General features: G+C 46.3%; 1 protein-coding gene across 2 annotated transcripts in view; it reads left to right on the top strand.

The window, feature by feature from the left end:
* ME3 (malic enzyme 3) overlaps window positions 1–14,989 on the top strand; it is a 165,872-nt gene that overhangs the window by 94,050 nt on the left and 56,833 nt on the right. For both annotated transcript variants that reach the window (XM_075919399.2, XM_075919400.2), the window contains exon 4: window positions 11,990–12,065. In XM_075919399.2, the coding sequence (XP_075775514.2) occupies window positions 11,990–12,065 (76 nt within the window). The remainder of the gene's footprint in view (window positions 1–11,989; window positions 12,066–14,989) is intronic.

Genomic DNA, 14,989 nt, shown 5'->3' on the forward strand with positions numbered 1-14,989 from the left:
ACTAATTGCGATCAGACACAGGCATGCTGCTCATTATCTCTTGTTGATCAGAATTCAGAATGGAATTAGGGCATCTGGTCCATCCCTCTGCTGCCTCACAAGTGTTCTGTCTGATGTTTGTCGCTCTCAGCCCCTGCCACCAACTCCTCCATTTCAGAAAACGAGAGAAGAGCCATTTTCTAATGTCCTAAATTAGGATGATGTCAAAAAGGTTGAAAATTATGTGGAAAACTATGAATTGGATCAAAAAGTCATGACAAAGTCTCCTATCCTGCCATGGGTTCTCCCCTTCATAGAATCCCAATTAGAGATGCAAGGGGGTCCATGAATATTGCGGGAGTCTGGCCATGCCAAAGAAGTTGTAGGATCATGGTCTCCATCAGAAATACTTGTGCACTAATTAGTACAGATAATCTGATTGTTTGTTTTTTTACATTGTCTTGACTAATTCATAAACAATATTTGAAATGCTCGTTAGTGTAAATCTACTTTCAGTCCTCAGGATCCTGGAAGTTTAAATGTGTGCGGCTTTTTATAGTGAGTTTTGGAAGGTGCATGTTCTGAGGCTGATATTATATTCTGGTTTAACCACCTGAAACCTGCAACGACAGCTTTAGAAATGCTTACATGAGTAGTGAAGGCAGCCTTGTTCCCTCTCCCACAAATGGATTATTTCAAGATTTATTTTGCCCTATAAATCTCTGAATAGAATAGAATAGAATAGAATAGAATAGAATAGAATAGAATAGAATAGAATAGAATAGAATAGAGTTGACTCTTGGATTGGATTGTTTGTTTTTTCATTAGTATCCACATACTACTATTTCCCAGAGTTAGAAATAAATCTGACAATTGACAAAAAGTCTTCCATCTATGTGTAAACAAGCCTATAAAATCACTGCATTGCCATGTTGATTTTGTGCAATTTGATGACTGATTATTTAATATTTGGACAAATAAGTGCATATTAAAACATAATGCTTCCAAAGACTGTATCCCAGAGGGATGTTCTAAACTGTAGCTTTCCAAAAAGAGCCTGTTTTGAAGTTTATTTCAGAGCATCTAATCTGGTTACCACAGTGATTACAAAAGAATAATCATAATAATAAGGGGTATGACATGATGAGAAGGCTCTGAAGCCTAAGCTGAACAATGTATCGGTTTCATGTTTGATTTTGAAAGGATAAAGGGCCAGAGACTAGTATTCTACCCACACTATACTGCATCACCAGCAAAAAATACCCCCAAATTACCTGAAGAGGATCCATCAGTCGCATAAAGCTAGGACAGAGGATGGAGTAGTTCACATTATGCAGTAGCCAGCCGAGTAGGCATGGCTGAGGCAGCCCAGATGTCCTGCTGATCCCCGGTTGCTACTATATGGATCCCTTTGCAGTTGCTGGCAGTCAGCAATGGATTGTAGGAGACCAGGCTTGGTGCACAGCCAGCCCAGAATCAGAGGAGATAAAGTGGCTTAAAGCCACCTTTGTAGCCCATTTGTGAGCTCCATTGGGTAGTCCTCAACTGCAGCCAGGGATCTGGCCCATAATTTTATAAGTAATGGCTTTCCCCAGATTCCTTACCTCATCTGTACGAAATCCTGCTCCTGCTGGAGTCAAAACATCCATTGACTGAATTAGGGCCAGGATTTTACAGTCTTCCTTTTTGGACAGTAGCATTGAATTGTGATGTATTTCAGTCGGCCCTTAGCCACAATGGTTTAGGTGTATTTATTTCCTGTAATGCATATTTCTCTGCTGATACCAGATCTGATCAATTAGCTTTTGTCAACAATAAGGCCCTGCTTGCAGTCAGACCTGAGCACCATCCCTATAATAAACCTCTGATTCTTCACATTATGTTTATAGCAGACACATTGAAAAGTTAGATACAAGCATAAAATACTCAGGTGGAAATTTGTAACAACAGTATTTTTTTCTTAAAATCTGGAATGCTGTCACATAATTAGGGTTTCCAGGTGTCCAGTTTTGAACCTGACAGTCCAGTATTTGAGCTTCCTGTCCAGGAAACAAATTGAGAAAATACCGGACGTATAAATGTCCGGTATTTTCTAATTAAATAAGTTTTATTATTATCATTCATGAGTATCAGTATGTAGTTGCGTACTGCCTGGCTGGTAGACAGGCTTATGTGAGAGTGTCTACCAGCCAGGCAATACACAACTACACAGTAGAGGGGGGCAGCGGTGGGGCAGGATGGAATCCTTGAGGCCGGACTCACCCATGCGCTTCACTGGGACCATGCACAGGACTGGCAGCACCCCGGGATCGATGTGCGGTAGGGCCAGCCCTGCTTCCTGCCAGGTGGCTGCCCCCCGCTCTTCCCCCCAGCCAGCCCCGCTCCCCCCGACCCCCTACTGGCCAGCCCCACTCCCCGCCGGCCAGTTCTCCCCCAGCCAGCCCCATTCCCCCCAACCTCCTTCCAGCCAGCTCTGCTCCCTGCCAGCCAGTTCCCCCCCCCCCCCCCCCCCCCCCCCCCCCCCCCCCCCCCCCCCCCCCCCCCCCCCCCCCCCCCCCCCCCCCCCCCCCCCCCCCCCCCCCCCCCCCCCCCCCCCCCCCCCCCCCCCCCCCCCCCCCCCCCCCCCCCCCCCCCCCCCCCCCCCCCCCCCCCCCCCCCCCCCCCCGCGCGCCCAATCTCCCCTGGCTAGACCCTCTCCTCCTGGCCCCCTCCCGACAAGCTCTGCTCCCGACTGGCCAGTTCCCCCCCCTCTCCTCCGCCAATCCCATTTCCCCCGCAGCCAGCTGCGCCCCCACCCCATCTGAGATCAAGTGTGTCCAGTATTTTTGTCAAAACCATCTGGCAACCCTAATTACAACCCCAGAAACAGAGACACACAAAGCAGGCTGCTCCTTTAAAAAACAGAGAGGCTCAACTCTACACTTTATTGTAGGATGGCTGGTTGCCTCAGCCTACTCTGATTGCATGCTTCCCTAAACAGGCCGCAGACCGCATGCAGCCCACGTGTTGAGTAGCCCTGCTCTAGTACAATATTCTCTGCTTGGGTTGCTTCATTTTCCACTGGCTGGAGTCTCACAGACACTCATGAGGCCCGACAGTGCTTTTATTCCCATTTTACAGACGGGAAGCCAATACACAGACAGCCTAGATGACCCACCCAAGGAAATCTGTGGAGTAGCAGGGACTTGAACCTAGGCCAATCCTAAGCCAATGACTTAACTGGTATTGTTGTTAATAGTCTGTCTTTGAAAACCCAACAGCATCTTATTAAATTAAAGCAGAAAATGAACATTCTTATTTGCAATCATCTGCTATGCTCTTTTCAGGAGTCCCACAAAACATGAACCACGCCAAACATTATTTTTAGAAAAATCAGCAATAAACTGATGTTGTTTCCTCTGCCGGGTATGGCGTGTGTTCTGTCTTCTTGGGTTTGGCCTATTGGCAGGAAGCTCTTCGGGGCCAGGGCTGTCTTCCTTTCAGGTCTTGCACAGTGCCAAGAACATTGTCCAGGTCTAATAGATACCAGTATGTTTTGGATGGCTCACATAATAAGTAACTAAATGCAGGAAGAAGGTTATGCTTCACAGTTTATTTGGAGAGCACCTCAATGAATGGAAGCAGAAAAAAATAATGAAAGTATAAAGTGACAGACTAGCTCAGACTTGTTCTTGAGAATCAGATTAAGTTTATTATCCCCATTTCACAGGTCTTGGAATTGAGGCATAGAGGGATTTAGTCACACAGAAAACCTGTGTCAATGACAAAAATGGAACATAGGCTTCCTGGCTCCCAGTCCTGTGTCTTTTAGCCATGAAACTAACCATTTGCTGAGGGAAGATTTGGGAAAGAAGAAAAAGTAAAATCTCATTGTTCTCCATACAGATCATGTGGGTTAGGCAGGCTGAATGGATGAGAGGCATGTTAGAATCAAATAGTGTTCTTCATCCCTGAGCAGACTAGAGTGAAACCAGAAATAAGGAATCAGTTGAATATAAAACCAGTGCCAACTGCCCTTCTCTAAACCCAGTCATAAATGCAGATTGAAGAAAGGCATGTGACCTTACCTCCCATGAAGCTAACTCCTTCCCGAGGTTATTGTTTAGCTGGGAGAATGGCAGAATTTGTACATCCTGACTGGACTCAGTTAATTTTACTACAGTTAATTTTTAATCAGCCATGGTTATCCTTCTCCTCCGCCCCGCTCATGTTTGGCTTCTAGCTATCCACATATATATTCACTTTGTTTATTTTGGGGGTGGGAGGAACCACACATTGCATTATAGTGAGGTATGCTTAGAATGGCAAATGAATACAAAAAATGAGTGTGTCAGAAGAACTGCACATGCACTGTACTGAGTTTCCAAGAGCAGTTTGAGCAATGTCACTGACTTTTGTTAATTAATTTCATTCTCATTAAGTGCCAAGTAGGCTAGTGTGAATATTGCCTAGTTATCTTTTAATTTCCAGGAAGCAAAGTACTGTATGTAACCCTAGTCCAAAGAAGAATAGAGAGCATTCCAGAAGCAGGAGCCTGCCGTTCAGGCTATGTGCTTTCTTCTAAGTGAAATTTATCTTTCTGTAACACCAATACTTCCTGTGTACTGTGTGGTGGCATTAAATAGCTACGATGACTTCTCAATACATTAGTGAGTAACTTTGTCTTTCTCTATATCCCATCTGAAAAATGACTGTAAAAATGACTCTGCCTTTCATCCACTCCCTGCCTGTACTCCCATCTGCTGACGTTAGAGACACAAATAAGCTTTTACTCTGGTTAGCCCTATATAGCCAGTGCAACTCAGATCCTGAGCTAGATGCTGTCCCTGCTTGTGGAGCCATCAACATAATTGTTTGCTGGGTTCCACTGACAGAGCTAGTCACTTACAGCTGGGCAAACCCAGAGGACACTTAATACTAAATTTGTGGAAAGTTATCATGCATATTAGACTCGCCACTAAATCTGGCTCTTGGTCTGTAAAGTCACATATAATGCGCGCAACACTCAGCCCAGCCACCATGGAGGAAGGGGGGCGGGGCGGTGATGTACACGGCCAGCGGGCGGGGCCGTGTCCATCACCGCCCCCTTCCCCTCCGCCGCCGGGGCCCAGCTGAGTGGCGCTCACGCTGCACCGCTCAACTGAGCCCCGGCCAGAGAGGAAAGGGGGTGGGGTGCTGATATACATGGCCAGGGGGCATGGCCATGTATGTCACCGTCCCCACTTCTCCTCCCGCCGTGGCACTAAGTGCTGCGCCCCTCAGCTGGGCCCCGGCAGGGGAGCGAGCGGCGGCAAGCAGCCATGGATGGGGAGCGCAGACCCCAAATGGCCGCTTGCCGCCGCTTGCTCCCCCACCAGGGCCCAACTCAGCGGCACAGAGCATCACAGCGGAAGGGGAAGGGGGGGCGGGGTGCTGACGTACACGGCCAGGGGGCGTGGCCATGGACGTCAGCATTACAGACTCACAGACACTGGGCTACTATATATGGGTATGTCTACACTACCCCGCTAGTTCGAACTAGCGGGGGTAATGTAGTCATCCGCAGTTGCAAATGAAGCCCGGGATTTGAATTTCCCGGGCTTCATTTGCATGAAGCCGGCCGACGCCATTTTTAAATGCCGGCTAGTTCGAACCCCGTGCCGCGCGGCTAGACGCGGCACGGAGTAGCTAGTTCGGATTAGGCTTCTAATCCCGGGCTTCATTTGCAACTGCGGATGACTACATTACCCCCACTAGTTCGAACTAGCGGGGTAGTGTAGACGTACCCTATATGATGCCGAGTAAACTATTTTACATGGCTCCGTCGATGGAGCCATGTAGTCTAGATGTACCCGTAGTTTCAGTTTTTTTACATTTCCAGTTTTTCCTGCATATTCAAGTGTTGATTACCACAGAAATTATCACTATAATTCTATTTCCTTTGTTTAGAAAACCATGGTCTTGTTTTATCAAGACTCTAGGGCACGGGAAAATTCCTTTTGACTGCTGCCAAAAGCAACTAGTGACTGTAAAAAGATGTATAATCATCTGTTTTAATTGTTCTTAAATGAATCAGTGTTTTCCAGTTAGTTTTGTTCATGCAGAAATGTTCTGGGATTTGAATAGGTATGTTTTTTTCAAATCCCTATGAAATATCACCTTTGTAGCAGATGCATTTATATTGGAAGACAAAACCAAGAAATGATCTGAAATTACCTGAGCTGAATAGCTTTTGAAGCTTAGAAATTCCTATTACACCGAGCTTACTTCTTACTGACTCCAAAGCTCATTCATGATACTATGCAATTAATAATAATAGTTGTGTTACAGAATAATCACAGAATTGTAGAATCATAGGACTTGAACGCTATGCCTACACTGCATTGCTATTTCCAAATTCCAGAGGTATCCCAAAATAACTATTCAGTGTGTTTTGAGCACACCTCTTATTTCAAAATATAATGGGCTCGCTATTCCGACGTCCCTATAAACCTCATTTCACGAGGAGTAAGGGACATTTTGGAATAGTGATTCATTTCAAAATAAGCACTGTGTAGACGGCTCCAAATTTTGAAATGAGCTATTTTGAAATAACATGGAAATAAGATACACAATTTGCATAGCTCAAATTGCATATCTTATTTCGACCTATGGTGCAGTGTAGATGCACCCAAAGGGACCTCAAGAGGTCATCTAGTCCAGTCCCCTGTACTCATAGCAGGATTGAGAATTAACTAGACAAAGGGTTCTAAAACTTAATTATACCATTATGCCTTTCCCTTCTGACACAAAAATTACTTTATGACCCCAGGAGGTGGGGGGGGGGGACAAATCCTGAGCCTGTCCAACCCCCACTGCCCTGGGTTGGGAAGCCAAAGCCCAAGACCGGGTGCCTTGGGCAGGGGGGCAAAGCTGAAACTCCAGAGCTGAAGCTCCAGGCAGTAGGCCAACCACCGAGGGCTGAAGTCCTTGGGCTTTGGCTTCCCAACCCAGGGCAGCTGACTTGGGCTAAAGTCCGAGGCCCCAACAAGTCTAAGCCAGCCCTGGTGACTACATTCAAAAGGGGTTGTGTCCCACTTTGGGGTCCTGGCCTAGTTTGAGAACTGCTGATCTAGATCATCCCTAACCTGCTCTTAAATGATGGATATTCTACAATGATGGAGATTCTACTACCTTCCTAGGCGATTTATTCCGTTCCCTAATCACCTTGAACTATACTAAAGCTGGAAGGTCGGCTTAAGGCACACAACTTCAGCTACATAAATAACATAGCTGGAGTTGACATAACTTAAACTGAGTTTCAGCACTGTCCCCACAGCAACAGGTCGACAGGGAGAAACTCTCCCATTGACTTCCCTTACTTCTAGTGACTGTGAAGAGTACCGCAGTCGACGGGGGCAGCACTAGAACCACTAAATCAAATGCCAGAAGATTAACTGCTGCAGTGTCGATCTCTGCAGCAGTGAAGACAAGTCTTTAATTTTCTCTTTTCTAGACTAACAGTTCTTTCAATCTTGCCTCATAGGTCATGTTTTCTAAACCTTTAATCATTTGTGTTGCTCTTCTCTGGATTTTTTTCCAATTTGTCCACAACTTTCCTGAAATGTGGTTCCCAGAACTGGACAAATGCACCAGCTAAGGCCTAATCAGCGCAGAGCAGAGTGGAAGAATTACTTCTTTTGCCTTTGTTCGCTTCTTTTGCAACGTGTTACGTGCTTGACATATATTTCACTTGTGACTGACTATGACCCCTAGATTCCTTTCTGCCATACTCCTTCCTAGGTAATCATTTCCCATTTTGTATGTAAGCAACTGGTTGTTCCTTTCTAAAAGGAGTACTTTGCATTTGTCCTTATTGAATTTCATCCTGTTTACCTCAGATCTTTTCTCCAGTTTGTCCAGATCATTTTGAATTTTAACCCTATCCTCCAAAGCATTTGCAACCCCTCCCAGCTTGGTATTGTCTACAAACTTTGTAAGTGTAATTGCTATGAAGTTATATAAATCATTGATAAAGACATTGAACAGAACCATACTCAGAACTGATCCTTGTGGGATCCTACTCGTTATGTTCTTCCAGCATGACTGTGAACCATTGATAACTTCTCTCTGGGAATAGTTTTCCAACCAGTTTGTCACCCACCTTATAGTAGCTCCATCTAGATTGCATTTCTCTAGCTTGTTAATGAGAAGTCATATAAGACAGTAACAAAAGCATACACTGTCAAAGAAATCTGTCAGGTTTGTTTGACAAAATTTGTTCTTGCTGATTCTTACTTAGCACTTTATTATTTTCTAGATGTTTGCAAATTGATTCCACTCTATTTTCTTTCCAGGTACAGAAGTTAAGTTGACTGGTCTGTAATTCTCTGGATTGTTCTTATTTCCCTTTTTATAGACTGGCACTATATTTGCCTTTTTCCAGTCTTCTGGGATCTCTCCTATTTTTTATTACTTTTGAAAGGTAATTGCTAATGGCTGAGTCAGCTCCTTGAGTATTCTAGGATATATTTCATCATGCCCCGATGGCTTGAAGACATCTAATTTAATTTTTAACTTATTCTTTTCCTATTTTAGCCTTTGATCCTACTTCCTATTTCAGTGGTACATTAGATGTCCAATCACCACCTGCCTTTTTGGTGGAAACTGAAAGAAATCAATAAGCACCCCTGCTATTTCCACATTTTCTGTTATTTCCCTCTTTCCCTACTGAGTAATGGCCTACCTGTGCTTGGTCTTCCTCTTGCTTCTAATGTATTTGTAGAATGTTTTCTTGTTCCCCTTTGTGTCTCTAGCTAGTTTCATCTTATTTTGTGCCTTCACCTTTCTAATTTTGCTCCTGCATACTTGTGGCATTTGTTTATATTCATCTTTGGAATTTGATCTAGTTTCTACTTTTTATAGGACTCTTTTGATTTTTAGATCATTGAAATTCTGGTTAAGCCAGGTGCTCTTTTGCCCTACCTCCCATCTTAATGGCTCTTTCTAAAGCTGCCTGCTCTTTTCAATTATTTTTCTCCTTAGACTTGCTTTCCAAGGGATCTTACCTACCAGCTCCCTCACAGGTGTTTGTCTCCCCGAGTGGTAGGTAATGCTTATCACTAGTATGTGTTCCCTGATTTAGAACAGAGAGTAAGGATTGGTCTACGCTACAAACTTACTCACGCACCCAGGGATGTGGTTATACCAACCTAAACTCTATACCAGTTATACCAAAAGCACTATGTCAATGGGAGCCATGTCCCATCAACATAGCTACCACTTCTCAAGGAGATGGAGTCCCTCTGCCAATGGGAGAAGCTTTCCCAGGAGCATAGCTCACATCTGCTCTAACCGTTACAGCAGCATAAGGCCTGGGCTGCACTACTGAGGTAGGCCAATGCAAGGCAGCTTATGTTGACCTATTTTGTCAGAATCTACATTAGGACGCTGCTTCTGCTGAAGTAAGTTCTCTGCTACACCAACATAGTAACTCCACCTCCACGAGATACATAGCACTTATGTCAATGTCCATGTAGACAGGATGGGCAATAATTTTAGAAGGGGGGCCACTTCACAAATTTTTGAAGGGGCCCTGGGCCACCCCGGAAGGGGCAGGGCCTTGGGCAGGGCCAGGGCACTTCTGTGCTCCCCCGCCCACAAACCCTGATTGGCCTGGGGGTGGAGGAGCAAGTGATGTCTTTGCCCCTGCCCCCCTTGAGAGAACCGCCAGCTGTTCTGAATAACTGGCAGTTTCCTCTAGGCACCCGTACCCCTGGTGGGGGAGGAGACTTTGCGTGCTCCCCTGTCCCCAGGCCCTGATTGGCCTGGGGGTGGGGGAGCAACAGGGCATCCGTGGGCCAGTTGGTGGGTCGGATACAGCCCACAGAGGCTCTGTTGCCCACCCGTGATGTAGACACTGCCTCACGTAACATCGCGCCTTGGCTCTTAGCCCCAAGTGAGGCTGACAGCGGGAGCCTTCCCCCCAGTTTCTCCAATGCTGACGTCCTGAGCTGTCAGCTAAGCACTGGGTGAGCTCTATGGCTGACAGATGGGGCAATCAGTGCTGGGGTGGACAGTGGTGAGGGGCCCAGCTGTGAGCCCCAAGTTGTCAGCCCCAAGGCTGAAGTTGTCAGCCCCAGAGCTGCTGGGCTACATATCAGTGTGTTACAATGACTCATTTCAGTCAGTGGAAGCACTCCTGATGAGGACACACACCACTGATAGAGAGAGCAAGTGTGAATGTGAACTACTGCAGTTGCTGTACATTGACTTAAGTTGACTTCATTTTGTAGTGTAGAGAAGCCCTAAGGGAGAGATTTGTGAAACAAATCCTGCAAGGTTCCTCCACTCCTATTGACTTCAGGAAATCTCACAGGTTAGAGCCCTTGTTTTGGGTTGGTTGTAAGAAATTGCAGCCTGGACATCATAGCCATCAGTCCACAGACCTACGTAATGGAAGAGCTGTATGGAAAGCACATATATCACTTGCCTCACTTAAAATAGGCAAATAAGGGCCTTGGGCCAGAGCAAAGCCTCAGAGGCGCGGCACCCCGCTGCCGCTGCGGCTCTGCTCCCCGTGTCCCTGGTCTGCTGGGGGGGGGGCACAGCTAGTGTGCCCCCCCCCCCAGCAGACCAGGCTTTTGTTGTGGACCCTGGGGCAGAGCAGCTGGGGTGCTGTCGATTGGTCCTGCAGCGCCGCTCTGGGCACTACTGGACCAACCCGGCAGCACCCCAGCTGCTCTGCCCCAGGTCCTGATTCAGCCGCTGCTGGTCAGTTTCAGCAGTGGCTGAATCAGGACGCCTGGGGCAGAGCAGCTGGGGTGCTGCTGGGTTGGTCCAGTAGCACCGAGGAGCGGTGCTACTGGAGCAACCCAGCAGCACCCCAGCTGCTCTGCCCCAGGCGTCCCCAAGTCAGCCGCTGCTGAAACTGACCAGCGCTGACTACAGGAAGCCCGAGGCAGAGTTGCTCTGCCCCGGGCTTCCTGGAATCAGCCGCTGATCAATTTCAGCAGCAGCTGACTTGGGGACGCTTGGGGTTCTTAAGTTGAATCTGTATGTAAGTCAGAACTGGCGGTCAGTTTCAGCAGCGGCTGAATCTGGACGCCAGTTCCGACTTACATACAGATTCAACTTAAGAACAAACCTACAGTCCCTATCTTGTACGTAACCCGGGGACTGCCTGTATTTGCATGTATTTGCATATATATTTGCATGTATATGCAACCACACTTACGTTGTGGCCCTCGACATGTGCTGTGAGTATCATTGTGGCCCCTGGGGCTTCCAAAGTTGAGTAGCCCTGCTCTAAATAGACAGGACAGGCAAAAGGTATGAGTAAACAGAGGCACAAGGAGGTGAAATGACTTGTACAAGGTCACACAGAAGGTGAGCTGCAGAGATTGGAATAGAATCCAGGTCTCCATAATCCCAGTTACTGAGCCATGTTGCCTCCTTGTGTTCTGTGGCCACAGCCATGCACTGATTGCAATAAGCTCTTCACAAGAGAGTTTATCAAAGGGCTAAAGGGGGAATTGCCAGCCTCTACCATGTTTAAGGTTTTATTTTAGAGAATGGCCATAGAGCCAAATGTGACTCTTGCTGGACTGAAACAGAAATGTGGCAAAACAGGTCTCAGTGGTTGAACACGGGTAACATTAAGGGCCTAATCATGTAGCCTTTAAGCCCCCAGGTTATAAGAGCAACCCTGAGGTTGAGCAGCCTTTAACTCCTTGAAGGAAGGTTCCAGAGAGGCCGTTCACAGTAGTGAAGGATGGCAGAAGAAGGAGCAATGGTCTCAAGTTACAGTGGGGGAGGTCAAGGTTGGCTATTATTGGAATTGATCCTGCTTTGGGCAGGCGGTTGGACTCAATGACCTCCTGAGGTCTCTTCCAGCCCTATGGTTCTATGATTAATAAGTACGCTGGGTCATATTTCCATGCAGTAAGTGATAAGGGTCTAATGATTGGATTCAGTAAATCAGCTCCCACCTCATCTCCTCTCTTATCTTGTACCATTTTATAGCATGGTTTGCTTTTGTTTCATTTCTTAGCGGGCTGTTTATTACCATTCACGACAAAGGACATATTGCAACAATGCTAAACTCCTGGCCTGAAGAAAATATAAAGGTATGTTTCTTTTCTTTTTATGGAGCTGAGAAAAACTTGCAAATATTTTCCATTTCTCACAAGAACCCAACAGAGTTTGAGGCTTCCAAAAGGAAAGGCAGCCTATCCCTCTGATCTCAAATTTTGAATCGTAACTCACAAAGAAGAACTGCTGAGTATCTTTGCAAAGATCTTCAAGTGTTTTTCATTCTTTAATTAATTAATTTTCAGAGTACCCATCTGAGGCTTCATGATTAATGTGTTTCTGCTAATGAGGAAACTGGCACATAGAGGTTAAGTGACTCACCCGAGGTCACAATGGATGTTTGTGGCAGAGCTGGGAATAGAGCTTAGAAATCCTGAGGCCAGGTCTACACTAAAGGAAAAGGTCAAATCAAGATATGCAACCCCAGTTATATTAATTACAAAGCTGGAGTCCCCATACCCTGATTTGAGTTTCCCCTCGGTCCTCACATCAGGGAGTCCGATGGGCACAAATGCACCCATCATCTTCTGCAGGAGTACCCACTGCCAACAGGGGTGCCCTCTGAGCTCAATTTAGCAAGTCTTTACTAGACCCACTAAATCAAACTCCAGAAGAACGATCTCAGCAGTGTTGATTTCTGCTTAGTGAAGACACGGCCTAAGTCCTTATCCTGGGGAATCAGTCATAAATCTACCCTTCCCAGCTATCGGCAAATTGAACTTTATTCATCAGGAGCTGTACTACTGAAAACTTAACACTATCTGCTCCGTTGAGCTTATGTTTATATACAGGCAGTCTTACGTCGGATCCGTAAAATTTCCTCTCGAACTAAAAGAGTTGATTCCATGGTTTATTCTTTCCCTGAGCTCACAGAGCCCCTTTGCCCCAGCAAATAGCCCTAGTCAATAAACCTCTCTTTATTATCCCCCACCAAAGGAAGGAGACCTGTTGAGATATTTTATAATCCTTCATTCTCTTATTTTTTCTAAAAGTGCATGTGGGTCTTTGGCATTAACTTAGTGAATCGGTAAATAAAAATAATTTTGCCAGGGACTTCTCCTTTGATATCCAAGCCAGATTGTGCACTTAGGTCACCCTCAAGTGAATAATCAACATGATCTGGATCTTACTGCTCTGTTCCCTGAAGCTCCTGGCCAGTTTTGAAAGAACAGCTCTTGGCATTTGTTAACCACTGTCCTCCTGCATTAAGGCAGAATTGCCATTTTGTCCTGTTCTTACTATTTTTCACCTTCATCCACACACACACAGGGGAGGGCACGTAGGTCAATGGCCCTCAGGCTTGTCAATTCAAAAGCCTGGGTCCTTTCAGTCATCGACAGAGCCCCATGCAGAGCATTCCAGACAGTGCGGAGGGATGCCTAGGGGAGGCATGGCACATGCCAGGCTGCCTGGGGGAAGCTAGTCCCAGCTCCGCCCCTTCCACCCGAGGCCTGGCTCTTTCTTGCCCTGGGGCCTAGCAAAGCTGTAGGCCCCACAGCACACACATATGCAACAAGGTTGGCAAACATAGGAGACTGATTAACCTCTGTGAGAGCTGTGATTGGGTCCTTGACACTTTTAACGTGAGGCTGGTGACTGAATTGCTTCCCTTCGGGCTTCTAACATTAAAAATGTTGGCCATGCTTTTTCCCCCCTCTGGTTATCACAAAGAAACAAACAACCCCACAAGTCCAATAAACATGTAGGTGCAATAGGGCATTCCCTTAGCGATCATCCCAGGTATTTACTCCCCACAGTATTGTTTAAAAGGGCAAAGGTTGGTTGGTAGAGTGGGGAGTGTCCGCACTAACCCACCTACAAACATGTCAGATACCAGTGTTATCTGGCAATTGCTTAACTCAGGGTTAAGCCTTGTGTAGATGTTAATGCTTGGATGAGAGAAAAGACTCAAGCTACATCTATACTACAGATACTTCCATGGTACAACCCAGAGCATTGCAGCTGTGCCTCTCTAGCACCACAGTGCGGACAGTTGCTACAGTGATTAAAGGGTTTTTTTCATTGCTGTAGTTAATCACCCCTTCAAGAGGCAGTACTAGAAGTATAAAACAATTCTTCTGTCAACCTACTGCTATTTATTCTAGGGCCTCGGTCAACTTCACTACATTTCCCAGGGGAGTGGATTTTTCATATCCCTGAATAAAACAGACAGGTCAGCCTAGGCCTACGAAAGGAGAGAAAAAAATCATGGGGTGGAGAATAGTCCTCGGGTTATAGCACAGGCATGGGAGTCAAGGAAGCAGATATCCATTCCAAGCTCTGCCATGACTTACGGCAAGCCACTTACACCTGTCTCTCTACCTCAGTTTCTCCATCTTTAAAACAGGAACAATAATGGTGACCAAAGTGTCTTCACAGGCCTGAATACATGCAAAGTGCTTTGAGATCCGTGGGTGAAAGGCACTGCATGAGTGCCCAGTGTTCTCTTTATGAACTGGCTCTAACAATGAGAGAACAGGTTAATGCCAGCGGACTTGCATTTGGGTCACTTTTGAAAAGGGAAAGAGTGATCAATATGCCCAGTACAGAACTGCAAGTGAGATCTTAGGGTATGTCTAGACTACATGCCTCTGTCATCAGAGGCATATAGATTAGGCTACCCGGCATAGGGAAATGAAGCCGTGATTTAAATAATCCCGGCTTCATTTAAATTAAAATGGCTGCCACGCTCTGCCAACCAGCTGATGATCAGCTGTTTGTCGGCAGATCGGGGCAGTCTGGACGCGCCACAGTCGACAAGGAAGCCGTTGTCGACCGACGCAAGTATGCCTCGTGAAACCAGGTTTACCTGTGCCGGTCAACAGAGGCTTCCTTGTCGACCACGGCACGTTTAGACTGCCCCGATCTGCCGACAAACAGCTGATCATCAGCTGGTCGGCAGAGCGTGGCAGCCATTTTAATTTAAATGAAGCTGCGATTATTTAAATCGTGGCTTCAT

Source organism: Pelodiscus sinensis, chromosome 1 (assembly GCF_052426305.1).
Source record: "Pelodiscus sinensis isolate ZL-2025 chromosome 1, ASM5242630v1, whole genome shotgun sequence".
In the NCBI taxonomy this organism is placed as follows: Eukaryota; Metazoa; Chordata; order Testudines; family Trionychidae; genus Pelodiscus; species Pelodiscus sinensis.